The following is a 14,185-nucleotide window of genomic DNA, read 5'->3' as shown; positions in this document are numbered from 1 at the left end:
CTTCTATCTCTGTCTTTCTAGAGAGAAGTTTACTCTCCAAGGCATGGGGATTGCTACTGCTATTTGTTGGCCTGCATTTGGCTGAAATCTCTCCTGCTCCCCATAAGAGATGAACCCAGTAACATTAATAATTGAAAAGCTAGCTGGCTTGGTTGGTACACTGGTGCCACCATGACTTTCTGTCCCACACAACCTTCAATTTAGTGATCAACTTCTATCCACACCACCAGTACAGGCTTCCTTGCTCCCTTGCCTGCTCTGCTGAGCCATCCTGGTGCAGCAGATGGATGTGGTCCATGCCTCAGCATCACCTCTCAGAGGCCAGTGGATCTGCATTCAACCCACAGCTCTGAGCTGCCCAAGAGCTGTTCTGAGCCCCCATCCAACTTACAGAGAAGCATTTCCCAATGTTTCAGTAGGTTGAAAGCAACTATCAAGGGGGACCAAGACTCTGAATTTGGTTTGTGTGGTTGAATAGAGAACCAGAGATCCTAAGACCCAGGCCAGTATGTAGGAGAGCAGTCTCGTGTCACAGATTTGGGGTCCTGACCCCTTCGAGCTGAAGTTGATCCATGTCCAAAAGCCTCTCCATGTGAAGTCCCTGAGACTTGCATATGAGGCAGTGATATTGGTGAACCGTTCAACATTAGCCATCTTCTACAGCAATTCACTCCACCCCTCACAGAATAAAGGGGAAGATGTCCAGGAAAGGACTGCAGTAGCTTTTCTCAGAAGCAGGGACATTATCTCCTTGGGACAACAATACACATGCTTTTTAAAGTCAGAAATCTACCATGTAGATCTGGCTGTCCTGGAACTTTCTATATAGACCAGCCTGGCCTAGAACTCACAGAGACCTGCCTGTCTCTTCCTCCTGAATGCTGGAATTAAAGGCATGTGCTACCATATCTAGCTGGAATAAGAAACTTTAAAAAAAGACTTATTTTTTATTATTTTTAATTGCATATAGGTATGTGTATCTGCGTATGAATGCATTGCCTACAGAGGTCAGAAGTGTCAAAAACCTACAGCTGAAGTTATAGATGGTTGTGAGCCATCTGACATGGGCACTGGGAACTAAACTTGGGTCCCCTGGAAGAGCAGCAAGAGTTCTTAACTACTGAGCCATCTTGCCCTAGCCATCCCTAGGACAAGAGTCTTCAAACTCATTCCAACCTGGGCTATTCTGAAGGGTTCGCTACACAACTTTTCCACCGCTGGGACAGGCCCTCAATTGTGTCCCTCAGCATCTGTGTCCAGTCGTCTCCTCTCCGCATTGGGATACAGCGTGTCTCCTTGTGCTCCAGTGCCAGGATCTCTGTGGAAGTCTCAGGAGTCAGCCCAGCCGCCTGGACTGCTTCTGGGAATTTGACTGCCGAGGCAGGAGCCAGGCAGCACCGAGGGATGCTACTGGGGATAGTGCAAGACAGAAGAGAACAGGCATAAGGATGGGAAAGAAGAAGAGAGAGGAAGGAGGACCAGGAGAAAGGTTAAGGGCAGGGTAGAACAGAGAGCAGAGAGAGATAAAGACATGATTAATACCTTGAACTAATTTTTATAATAAGCTTGCAAAGTACTCCAATCAAAACCCAGTTCAGCCATCCTCCTCCTCATGATCTGGGATACAGTTCACATCTCTTTAGTTCTTGGGCACAGAACCCACCATGCCCACTGATGTCACTATCCTTAGTCTTACATGCCCTGCTTGAAGAAGAGGCATGCCCCCCCCCCACCGTGCCCCAGATTGCACTGCTGGTACCTGGGCTGCCCACTGTCAGTCTGCTGGTAATGGTAGTTCACCGCTGTGGCCGAGTGGGGGCATAGTAGATACTGGTTCTCCTCCCAGCAGCGGGCCATGGTCTGGGTGATGGTCTCATCAGATACCGACTTAGATGTCACTGCCTCTGAAAGCTGAAAGGTCATGAGACAGGGGTGGATGTTGGGATTGGTGAATCACAGAAGGAGGACTAGAACCCTGCTATATACACATCCACATCCACACCAGGAACTAGTAGTAAAATCAGTTTATGAATTTTGAGCCAATTACAGCTTTGAGCCTACTAAACAGAGGGATTTGTAGAAGTTTTGGGTACATCTTGACGCATTTAGCAGATGAAGCGAATTAGCACACAGTCTTGTTCTACAGCCTGATACACGTCATGGGTGTCCAAACATTTATGCCATGAAAACTACCTTGTCAGTTCCTAGCCTGCTTAGGAGCACCTCCCCTGGGAAACCCAGTACTCACAGACAGAGGAAGACTCCCTTCTCAATGCTCCCTGAGTGTGGTTGGTATGCTAGATCACTCTCTGAAGATGTTCTGCATGCTTACAACATAGCAAACACTCTGCATGTACTTAATGGCATCAGAGTCCACATGATTCATAGATTGTTTATACAGCTACTCCCTGGTTAGGGTCAGAGATAGTAACCAACACTTTTTCCCCTCCTCTTCTTCCTCTCCTTCCTCCTCCTCTTCCTCCCCCTCCCACCCCTTATTCCTCCTTTTCCCAGTTCTGAGGATTGAATGCAGGCCAAATGCATACTAAGCATGTGCTCTACCACCTTGATGCATCACTCAGTGTGATAGCTGTATTTTCTCTTTGTATTTCCAGCACCTAACATAGTTCTTGAACCACAGCAGATAGATAATACAAATGGAGGGATGAATGAATGAATGAATGAATGAATTGATGGACGAATTAATGAATGCTCATCCAGCACATACAGTACCCTTATCATAGAGTGAGGGAGGAAATGAAGAAACAGGGGAGGTATGGTGTCCAGTTTTGGGTTTTTTTTTTTTTTTTTTTTGCTGTCCAGTTTTAGTGGAGGATCTTATTTACATAAGGAGAAGAAATATTGATTTTTGCACAAACTATGGGCCAAGCAAACTAATGTTTGGCTTTGTCAAAGGCAGCAGAAGGCTGAAGAGATGGCTCAGCTATTCAGAGCTCTTGTAGAGGACCCAGGTTTGGTTCTCAGCACCCACACAGTGGTAACCATGTGTAACTCCCATTTCCAGGGGGATCTGATGCCCTCTCCTGGACATCACAGGCACTGCATGCATGTGGTACACATACATAAACAGGCAAACACTTATACACATTAAATAAAAATAATGAAAATCTTTTTATTTTTAAAGCAGTATAGATTCTAAAAGAGAGAAGTCCCATTTTGGTCTTCAAGGAAATAGCTCAGCCCAGATAACTGTCTCTAGTTTTAAGAAGAAGCCCTCAGGAGCGACACTAACCAGAGCCAATTATGTCATATAAGGGACTAAGTTAAAGGAATTGGGTAGGCCAAGGTGGTAAATAAGGATTCTCTTCAAGTGGAAGACACTGAGATAAAATCAGACTATGAAATCAAGAAGGAGCACATTCTAGAACTTTGTGCATCATCAGGCTTCACTCACTCACTCAGTCACTCTATCCATCCATCCATCCACCCATCCATCCATCCATCCATCCATCCATCCATCCAGCCAGCCGTCTGAGTGCTCTAACTGCATGTATGCCTCCATGCCAGATGAGGGCATCAGATCCCGTTACAGATTGTGGTTAGACACCATGTGGTTGATGGGAATTGAACTCAGGACCTTTGAAAGAGCAGCCAGCGCTCTTAACCGCTGAGTCATTTCTCCACCACCCCGCCCTGGCCCTTTGAAGCAAGCTTTAATTAAATACTGGCTAGGAAGATGGACTCTGGCCAGATTCACCCCTGGGTTCCAAGGTAATAGTCACCAGGCTGCATTCAAATAAAAGCAATGCATTCTAACTAGTTTCCTAAAACAAATCAAACTTATTTATTAACTAAATAAAGTTTCTCCTTCTCTAAGAGAGAGACAGAGACAAGGACAAAGGAGGAGCTACAGTTTCTGTCTATACTGGAAAGGCAGAATGGCCTTGTCCTTGTACAGATGTTGTTCTTATTGGAAATTTACAACAATAATAAATAAACATAGAAACAGTACTTGTATGGAACCGTACATTTCCAGCAGTATGTAAAGTGCCTACATTGATCTTTTGATTCAAAGTTCACAGCAACCTTATGAGACAGGGGTTCTTATCACCCTCCCTCTACAGATGAGGAAATGAAGGCACTGCATTTATAAAACCAGCTTAGCATTTCACAACTGACTTGTCATTCAGTCAGTGTTAACCGTGAAAGCACCTAGCTCACAGACGATGCTCAAAAACCAGGTGTCCCCTTTCCTTTCTCATGTTTCCAAACCCCAAGTCTGTCCTGTGGCTGTATCCTTCCTTTCCTCCACGGGATGCCGTAGAGGCACAGAAAGAAGTCCTCTGTGCTCACAGGTAAGCACTAGGCGAACTGGAATGTAAGCACACAGTGTTGTTTCATGCAACAACTGCCATCTAACTAGAAGGCTGAACGTAGCTCTGTAGACTTGGTTACTAGTCTGGTGACCTTTGGTCTGTGTGGAAGAGACTTTTCTAGCACTGGATCCTCCCCCAAACCCTTAGCATACAACCCAAAGAACCAATCTTTAAGGACTTTACGATGAGTTTTGATGTAATTAGATCTGATCTGTATGTACTTTGTTCCTCAAGGAGATTGATGTATGCTTTGTTGTACACATGGGACTGAGTTAATCATCACAAGAATAATGTTCACCACATTGGGCTGTGCTTAAATACGCCTAAAGTAAATCACTAGAGGTCAGACTCTAGAAGTCTTAACCAACACTACCTACCGAGTCCTGTTGAACAAAACTGCCTTCTTACCTCTCAGAGGTCACTCCACTAGCTATGGAGATTGCAGAGACCCTTCACCTCCACCTCCACCCCCTTAGGGTGTATCCAATGACCAACCTTGCTTTGTAGGTCCTTGGGTAGGTGCAGACTTTGGGTTCTTTCAAACTGTTCCATGAGGGCCCTGGTTGTCTGGCTGTCAGAGCCAGAGAGCAGCCAGAAGATCCTCTCCATGTTGTAGGGCATCTGAATGGAGAGACAGAAATCCTAGGGACCCTCATTCCGAGCCTTATCCAGTCCTGCCCCTCCAACAATTGGCCAGATCTATTCTTCTCCCCGGAGGCCCACCTGAATGTCCATAGCAGATGCCAGGGTTGTTCTGACAGCCTCACACACAGAGAAGTCTCCCTTCTGGACAGTCCTGTGAATGATGTCATTGCGGTTCACTGCCACAGCCAGACAGATTGGCAGGCCCATCTTCTGAGCAATGCACCCAGCTTGGTACAAGACAGGAAGACAAATAGATTTTTGGATAAAGGCAAAGAATATTTTAAAATTGAGTTTAATTAAAAAAAAGACAAACTTTTTGCTGTGTGAAAATGAGAGATGGGAGGAGGGCATAGGAGGAGAGAAGAGGAAGAGAAGCTGGACAGTCACTGTCACTGTCACTGTCCTGTGTTTCAGCCACCTACCAGGGGCTACCATACACATAAAGTTTTGTGAGTCAACCCTAGCACCTTGAAGGTGCTAAGGGCTGAAATGTCTTGCCCAAATCCTATCAAAGAGCAGGGTCTAGGGCTTTGCCTTCCAGCTTGTTTTAGGAAGGATGTCTGCTGTTCACTGCTGATATGCAAGGCTAGTGGTCCACAAGCTTCTGGGGCTTCTCCTGTCTCTGTCATCTTGCTGTTGGAACACTGAGAGTACAGATTACAGATAGGCAGTACCACATCTAGTTTTATGTGGGTTCTAAGGATCCAAACGCAGGCCCTCAGATTGGTGCGGCAAACGCCTTACCTACTAAATTCCCTCTTTAGGCCCCTACTTTTTTTCAGGGAGGAGATTGTTTTATCAATATCACACTTGATTTTGGAAAGCCCATTCACACTCTTATGTCACTTGATCCTCAGGGAAGCATTACAATGTTCTTCAGTGATGAGGAAAAACAGAAGCTCAGGAGGGCCCAAAGACTTAAGGTCAAACAGGTCCTTCAGGAGAAATCCCAGATGAGAATGTTCTCCACAGGTCTTGCCCATGTATTTATTTGTGCCAGGTGCTATGAAGGGCATAGCTATAGGTGGCATTGCTAGCTGGAAGGTGACATGAAAGGAAAACACACTGAGTGTCACCTTCTGAGTAGTGAGGACAGTAGCCTTCCTTGCCTAGCTGCCAGCATACTATCACCTCTATCTTCCTGTAAGAAGTCAAGGAGTCTCCTAACTTGGACGCTTTTGCCATCTTACCCACTCTGCCCCTGGCGCCTTGAGAAGCAATGGCAGGGGCAGAGCTACCAGAAACCCTGACACCGTTGCCTCCTTGAGAGATGGAAAAGATGTAGACTCAAGCCTGCCTGGGCTGTCAGCTTGGCTCCACTACCAACCAGTGTGTAAACAGAAGCAAGCAAGCTTGTCTTTGTCTAGTTCCTCACTCTACAACAGTAAGAATAGAACAGGTGGACCCTGGATACATCTACAGAGTCTTCTTCTGAATCTACAGAGTCAACTGACCACAAATCAAAACTATCCGAATCAGGGTATGGTGATATACCCTATGTTTCCAGCATTTGGGAAGCTGAGGTAGGAGGATGGAGACTTTTAAGGCTACCCTAAGGGGCTTAGGGCAGCCTACATTACATAGTGAAACCTTCTCAAGGAAAAAAATTACATCTGTATTAAACACATTGTGACTCTTTCTTACCATTATTTCCTAAAACACAATGGCCATTTAGATAACATTTGCTTGTTATGTTATTTATTTGGCATCATCTAGAGGTGATTTAAAGTACACCAGTATATATACATAGGTTATATGCAGACACCATGTCATTTCACATATGGGACTTGAATCTCTGCAGATTTTGGTATCTTCAGGGGTCTTATAACTAATCGTCTATACACAGGAGACAGTGGAGTTGTTCTAGTCCAATGAAATCACAGAAAGAGCACTTACTTAGAACAACATCACCTGGTGCATAGTTAATGGTTGAGAATGTTCATTAGTATTTGGTGGGAGGACAGCACTTGTGCAAAGTACAAAGCTCATGTGCACCTTCAGTCAGACTTGTTCCTCACAGGCAGCTCTGAGCATGTGATCAGCTGAGGACTTGAGTCTGAGGAACTCTTAACCATTCAGCTAGTAAAGGGCAGAGCCAAAGCCGAACTTCTGATGCCAGAGCCCTTTCTGTCTCACATGGTCCCTGGGTAGTGAGAACACTGTGCCCTGGCACACAGTGGGCATCCCTTAGCAGGCAGTGGGTGGAGCTGGGAGTCAAGTGCAAATTTTAGGAAAGGATGCTGAGCTGTGCTTGGTGGCTGAGCCTTGAGTTTTGTCTATTAGTGGTGTGCAAGCACAGGCGAGGCTCCAGAAACTTCCCAGGATTGAGCTCTCAATCTCTTTCTGCTTCAGGACCCTGGAATGTTCCACCTTCAGCCCCTGCAAGTTAGAAGGCATCCCATGTGTGTGTGTGTGTGTGTGTGTGTGTGTGTGTGTGTGTGTGTGTGTTGTCCTCTGTAGAACAAACCACAACTTCTTTCTCTCCATGTTTGTCAGCAAAATACAACTTGAAAGACTGGGTGCTTCTGGAAAGTCCATTTGCATCCCAGGGTCTCCTTACCTGCAAGATTACCCCCAGCCCCTGTCGGCACTACCACCTCCACTGTGGGTAGGGGGTGCATGTCCAAGGATGGTGTACACTGGAAATAAGCGAAGAAGTAGTGTGCCATCTGCACCAGGACCCGAGACCAGTTGATGGAGTTCAAGCTCATCAGGTTGTGCCTCTGGACAAAGGCCACATCAGCAAACACGGCCTTGATGGGTTCATCAAGCTCATCACTGTTTCCTTCCACTGCCAGGGGAGAGAAGCTGGCATCTGTCAGCAGTAGAAGCCCCTGGCACTCACTCCCGCCTTTGTTGGGGGCCCTCCCAGGTTCTGCCTATCCTCTCCCATTAGCCTTTGCTTCCTTCACTTTCACATGGGTTAGCCTGGCTTCCCAGGCTCTGTATAAGCTCCTTAGGAACTGAATCCAGGTCTCTTGTTCTTCTGACCCTAAGTATTTGTCCTCACTTGGGAGAAAAGAAAATGTAGTCAGAACCATTTCTAATGGTCTTTCAGTCTATAAAATCAGATATAAAATGTCAACTTTCTGGGATACTGGGAAAAGAATTATCCCTGTATTCCAAGCCTTCACTGTTCTGCAAAGAGTATGTCTTTCACCCTTCTGGAAAGAAGGAGGGACTGTTTATACAACAGAACCCTACTGGAGCTGGGTGGAAATGGTCACTTCTCCCCGTGGGTGAAGTATAGGTGTCCTGGTCCCTGTTCCTATGTGGTAGGTAAGTTTGCTTCTGCAGAAGTTCTCCCTGAAGTTAGGTGTGTACATTGGTTTAATTTATGGAGTGAATTATTGGTAATTTATCCACCAGTTTAACATATCAGCACCCCAGTCTAGCTGCCTCAGTAATTGTACCAGTATTGACCCTTACCTGATACCTGTATCTAATTCTGCAATTGGATCCATACCTCAAGTAGAGGGGGTAAAGATTACGTGGTTGAGGGGGGAAGAACCAGGATAGCCATTGGGGTGTAAAGTGTTCTCTTCTCATCACTATAGTGCAGTAATACAGATGGGGGACCAGCTGTGACCCCAGTCAACCTGATCAAGTAGCAGTGGCCCCATTCCTTTGACCTTGCCCCATTCCTTTGCCAAGGTCAAGTCAATCTGTGCCTGGCAAGCCCAAGGAGTCAGAGTTCAGTCCAAGTTGGACATGTGAGAAATTCAGGCCACTGAGACTCAGAAGGATGGGTGCTGGGGTGCTAAAGAAATGGCCACTGCTTTTAAGGAAGAGCCATAGGAAAAGAGAAACTTGATTACCTCAAGTCTTCATACTGTGACCTCAAGAGGAAGGAACCTAGAATTGGGGAGGGCAGACTGAGAAGCACTTGGGTTCCTGATCGTAATGTTGAGTCTCAGAACCAACCAAGTGACAGCCACCTCCACCCATGGACATCCCAGTGATAGAAACTGGAAACTCTTCTTTCCAGTAGACTCAGTTGGATTTTCTGTTAATTCTAGTTTTTAAAAAACTATAATCAACAAGCATCTAGAGTCTACTAAGTACTTGATGCTTAGAAATACACAATGGACATGGAAATTACTACTTTTATAAACCCGGTGGCTGGGCAAGACACTTTTCTATTGCTATTAAAGACACTTTGACAGAAGCAACTTGTAGAAAAAAGAGATTTGGGGGCTTACAATTTCAGAGGATTAGAGTCTAAGACCATTAGAGCTATGAACATGGGAACAGGTGGGCAGTCATGGTTCTGGAGCAGTAGCTGAGAACTTATATTCTTATCCAAAAGCACAAGGCACAGACAGCTAACAGGGAATGGCTATAGGCTTCTGAAACCTCAGAGCCCACTCCAGTGGCACAACTTTATCAAGGCCACATCTAATCCTTCCTAAGCAGTTCCATCAGTTGGGGACCAAGCAGTCAGATATATAAGACCTAGGGAGCCATTCTCATTTAAACCACTACATTCTACTCCCAGACTCCCATGGGCATGTGGCCATATCATAATGCAAAATGCATTTAATTCAACTTCAAAAGCCCCTACGATCTATCAGTCTCAAGGTTATTGAAAAATCCAAAGTCCAACATCTCTTCTGAGATTCAAGACAATCTCTTAGCTTAACCCATTGTAAACTAAACAAACAACAAACAAAATTTAAAAAAAAACACTTCCAACATACAATGGCATAAGCCTGGCATATACCACATTAGCCTGGCAACCTGAGTTTGATCTCTGGTGACCATATCAAGGTAGGAGGAAAGAAATGACCCCCACAAAGTTGTCCTCTGATGTCTGTGTGATCACTGTGTCATGGGCTTCCCTCTCCTCACCACACATACAATAATGATGATGATGAATTAATAAGGTTTAAACTCCGCATCCATGTGGTCCACCCCTACTCCTTGAGCTCACAGAGAGAAGACACATCTTTCCTGTTAGCCCCTGAATATACACACATCCTCTTAACAGTCACACTGGAAGCTCTAAAAGGAAAAAGAATGTGAGCAGTACTACTTATAAACAAACTGAACTATTTCCTTGATGCACAGACCATTTACAGAACAGAAGCACCTTAGCTCTAGTGATAATGATGACATGCTAGACTCATGAATGACCACAAAGCTGCCACTATTTCATAGGTGAGTGATGTTCTCCAGCCTCCAGATGAAGATGTCCTCTGGTACATCTTGTACAAGGCAAGAGAGGAGGACTGGAGTACAAAAAAAAAATCTTAATTTTGATGCTAGGACCCAGACCTCATAACTAGCAAGGTTGTCACATAAGAAACAGCTGGGGCCCTCAGGAGCCTGAACATTGTTCATTCAAGTCTAACAATGACCAAAGGAAAATGCAGCCAGATATGGGTAACAAGGCACAGACTTTACACTGGAATGCACATGTGCTTGCCAAAGAAGAGCAGAGGGGTTTCTTCTCTGCTTTTGAGAAAGTAGACAAAGGGCATTCCTGCTGCTCTGATGACCAGACATCTTTCCACTGATTGAACTCCTCATCAGTGTTAGTATGTTAACATAAAAATATCCTCCCTGCGATTTGTGTTAGTTACTGTTCGATTGTTGTGAAGAGACACGGTGGTCATGGCAACTTATAAAAGGGAGAATTTAGTCAGGGGCTTGTTTACGCTTTCAGAGGGTTAGTTCTTGATCATCATGGCAGGATGCATGGCAGCAGGCATGCTGGTGCTGGAGCAGTAGCTGAGAATTTACATCTAATCCACAGACAGAGGCTGGCATGGGGAGGATCGAGATTGGGTCTGGTTGAACTTTTGAAATCTCAAAACCCACCCCCAGTGACACACCCCTCGTCCAACAAAGACACGTCTCCTAATCCATTCCTACGAGTGCCACTAACTGGAGACCAAGCATTCAAACATGAGCTTACGGAGGCCGTTCTCATTCAAATCACCACAGGATTATACTAGGACCCAGGCCTTGTAGAAGAAATTTTATTTTATTTGTATTTATCTATGTTTAAGTTTATTTTATCTTATGCATATGGATGTTTTGCCTGAATGTATGTCTGTGTACCGTGTGTATACAGTGCCCATGCAGGCCAGAAAGGGACGTCAGATCCCACTGGAACTGCAGTTACAGACAGTGGTGAGCTGCTATGTGGGTGGTGGGAATCGAACCCTGTCCTCTAGAAGACTAGCCAGTGCTCTTAACCACTGAGCCATTTCTCTAGCACCTTATATGTATGTATTGCTAGAACATTTCCTGTGTTTCAACTGAGTGATTAAAAAACCAAAACAAACAAACAAAAACCCAAAAACTAAAACAACAACAACAAAACACGCCAGGCTGCACGGTCAAAGTATGTAAAATCTTAGCAAAGATCCCTAAATCTCATATTCTTATGCCTCTCCTTGCAGCTCAGTGAGGTCAACAGGCTGTGAAAGGTGATAATAGAACCATGCCCGCCCCCATTCTCCCCTGTCCTCCGCTTTCAATCTCCTAAGGACTGAGACATTTTATACTCACCTCTTCCTTCCTCACTATGTCTCCTAACCACTGGGTATTTGATGTAGCATGGAAAGCATGGGTTTCTCCTTTCTCCAGTCACAGAATGCTACCGTTCCTATGACAAAGCTCAAGAATTCAACACACGACCAGCTATAATGGAACTGGTAGTAGGCAGCACCAGGCAGCTTCCATTTTAATACTTGGCCCAATTAACTACATGCATGGTCTAGCTGTCTGCCCTCTAAAGAAGGACATGGACTGCCAACATGCACTGACACATTCTCTCAACCATGAAACACTTTGTGCCTTCAACACTTCAGAACCCTGGAACTGAGAGCAATGCTTGGCCCAAGTTATGGTTCTGCACAGCTGCCTACATGTGACATTGGACAAGTGAGAACTCCAAATAGGTAGCACTGACAGACACTTGAAGCAGCTCTAACAGTTCAACACAGTAAATGCAGGTCTAAAGCCATATTCCAGTTAGTGTGGAAGACTGTGAACCTGCCCAGAGCTAAGCCAAGGCACTTCAGTACATGATTAATCCTACCTACGGAAACAGCCATTCGAGTTGGACCACACAGCCCTGCACCTACCTCCAAACACATGGACATTCTCCTTTAGCACCGTTGTCATCTGGAGCTCCTGAATCTTTGAGCAATGGCCTTTGGGCAAGAGAACAATAATGTCCACATTCTTGGATCCTTGAACACTCTCAATGGCAGCGCTTCCTGTGTCTCCAGAAGTTCCTAGAAAGGAGACACCTCCCTTTAGAACAAGGGAATAAGGAATAAAATGACCTTACAATATTGGTGCTCAATACAGCAACATTGGCTTTCAAATACTTGAAATATCAACTACTTGAAAGATCAGTGCTGAGTACTTAGCCCAGGGTTGTTGGATATGCTGATAAAATCAGGACACCAACGAGACTATACACCTAAAAATATCATTCCAGAAGGATCCACAGCCTCCAGCAGACTGACCAAGGGGTCTGTGATGGTTAATCTTGTCAACTTGATGCTATTAGGATCATCATGGAAACACACCTCTGAACATGTCTATAAAGGCATGAAAAGGGAGGACCTTGGCACCACCCTATGAGCTGTGGTCCTGATCAAAAGAAAACCAAGAAAGCAACCTGGACACAAGCATCAATGCCCTCTGCTTCCTGCCTGTAGACAGTGTGAGCAGATGCCCCAAGCTCCTGTCACCATACCTTCAATACCATGGTGACCTGTACTCTCAAACTGAACTGTGAGCAACAAACCTTCCTTCCTTAAGTTGCTCGTCACAGGAATGAAGAAAGTAACTAAGACAGAATCTGTGACAGACAGGTCAGAAACCCTCTAAAAAGTAATTCTCAATCTTCCTTAACGCTGCGACTCTTCAATATAATTCCTCATGTCATGGTGACTTCCAACTGTAAAATTATTTTCACTGCAACTTCATAACTAATTTTCTACTGTTAGGAATTGTAATGTAAATATCTGTTTTCTGATAGTCTTACGCAACCCTGTGAAAGGGTCGTTTGACCCCACCCCCAAAGTGGTTGCCTTTGGGCAAGAGAACAATAATGTCCACATTCTTTTAAAGAATGTTTTAAATGGTTTGACCATTTAAAATGTTTTAAAGTGGTTTGACCCCACCCCCACAGGTTGAGAACCGCTGCCCTAGAAAAACTGATAGCATAAGCCTTAAAAGAGCTAATCAAGGGTATACTGTGCATTGGTGCCCTGCAGCTGGAGTGCTAAAGAACCCCACTCCCTCCCAACACCCACCCACAACAATGGTGACATGCTTCTTCCTCTTCTCCAGGAAGTACTGCAGGAACTGTGCTGTGCAGGACAGGGACAGGTCCTTAAAGGCATATGTGACCCCATGCCACAACTCCAATATGTTCAGCCCATTCTTCAGCTTGCATAGATGGACCACATCTCTGTGGCGGAATCTGCTGAAGGCTCGGTCAATCAGATCTGTGAGGGTAGAAGTTGGACAGAAGGTGGAGGTATTAGCTCTTCAAGTTTTACTTCTGTCTCTTTAATCTTTAATGTTTATCTTCCATTGTCAACTAAAAAGCCCAGAAAATCTGATCTTAGACAATACACTTAGGACCAGGATTGCACAGATCTAGAAAAATCGGGAAGGACGTGTATTAAACTGCTCACACATTCCTCTTTAGAATTCCCCAGACACCAGAACTGGCTCTAGAACATGTCTAGTTTTCATTATGTATACTTCTTTATTGAGTCTTTTTATTTTAATTTTATTTACCCTAAGTGAATGAGTGTTTTGCTGCTCGTATGCATGTGTACCATATGTGCACAGTGCCTGCAGAGAGGCCAGGAGAGAGAGCCAGACCATCTGAAGCTAGAGTTACAGATGATTATGGTCTGTCATGTGGATGCTGGGAACTGAATCCAGGTCCTCTGGAAGGGCAGTCAGTGCTCTTAACCACTGAGCCACCTCTCCTGTCCCTATAAGCATGCATTTCAATAGAAGATCAAGTCATAGAACAAATTAACCAGTTTCAACCTCCTAATTTTCTTCCCTGAAAATGGAAGTTTCAAAAGGCAGTGCCATTACCAGTAAAATCTCCGTCCGTCTGTCTGTCTGTCTGTCTGTCTGTCTGTTTTTCCATCTCTCTCTGTCTCTCTCTGTCTCTGTCTCTCCTCCCTCCCTCCCTCCCTCCCTCCCTCCCT

At 45.0% G+C, this 14,185-nt stretch overlaps 1 protein-coding gene across 3 annotated transcripts in view; it reads right to left on the bottom strand.

Moving 5' to 3' along the window:
* Positions 1-930: 930 nt before the first annotated feature.
* Thnsl2 (threonine synthase like 2) overlaps positions 931-14,185 on the bottom strand; it is an 18,715-nt gene continuing 5,460 nt past the window's right edge. The window contains exons 3-9 of one of the 3 annotated variants that reach the window (XM_028762352.1): positions 13,265-13,459; positions 12,080-12,232; positions 7,543-7,773; positions 5,061-5,209; positions 4,833-4,958; positions 1,760-1,911; positions 931-1,410 (exon numbers count right to left, since the gene is read on the bottom strand). In XM_028762352.1, coding sequence (XP_028618185.1) covers positions 1,182-1,410; positions 1,760-1,911; positions 4,833-4,958; positions 5,061-5,209; positions 7,543-7,773; positions 12,080-12,232; positions 13,265-13,459 — 1,235 coding nt within the window. In that variant the 3' untranslated portion in view covers positions 931-1,181. The remainder of the gene's footprint in view (positions 1,411-1,759; positions 1,912-4,832; positions 4,959-5,060; positions 5,210-7,542; positions 7,774-12,079; positions 12,233-13,264; positions 13,460-14,185) is intronic. The other 2 variants (XM_028762350.1, XM_028762351.1) reach the window with 2 other exon arrangements.

Source organism: Grammomys surdaster, unplaced genomic scaffold, assembly GCF_004785775.1.
Source record: "Grammomys surdaster isolate TR1022 unplaced genomic scaffold, NIH_TR_1.0 133, whole genome shotgun sequence".
NCBI lineage: Eukaryota > Metazoa > Chordata > Mammalia > Rodentia > Muridae > Grammomys > Grammomys surdaster.
This window is presented reverse-complemented; position numbering and strand designations above follow the sequence as displayed.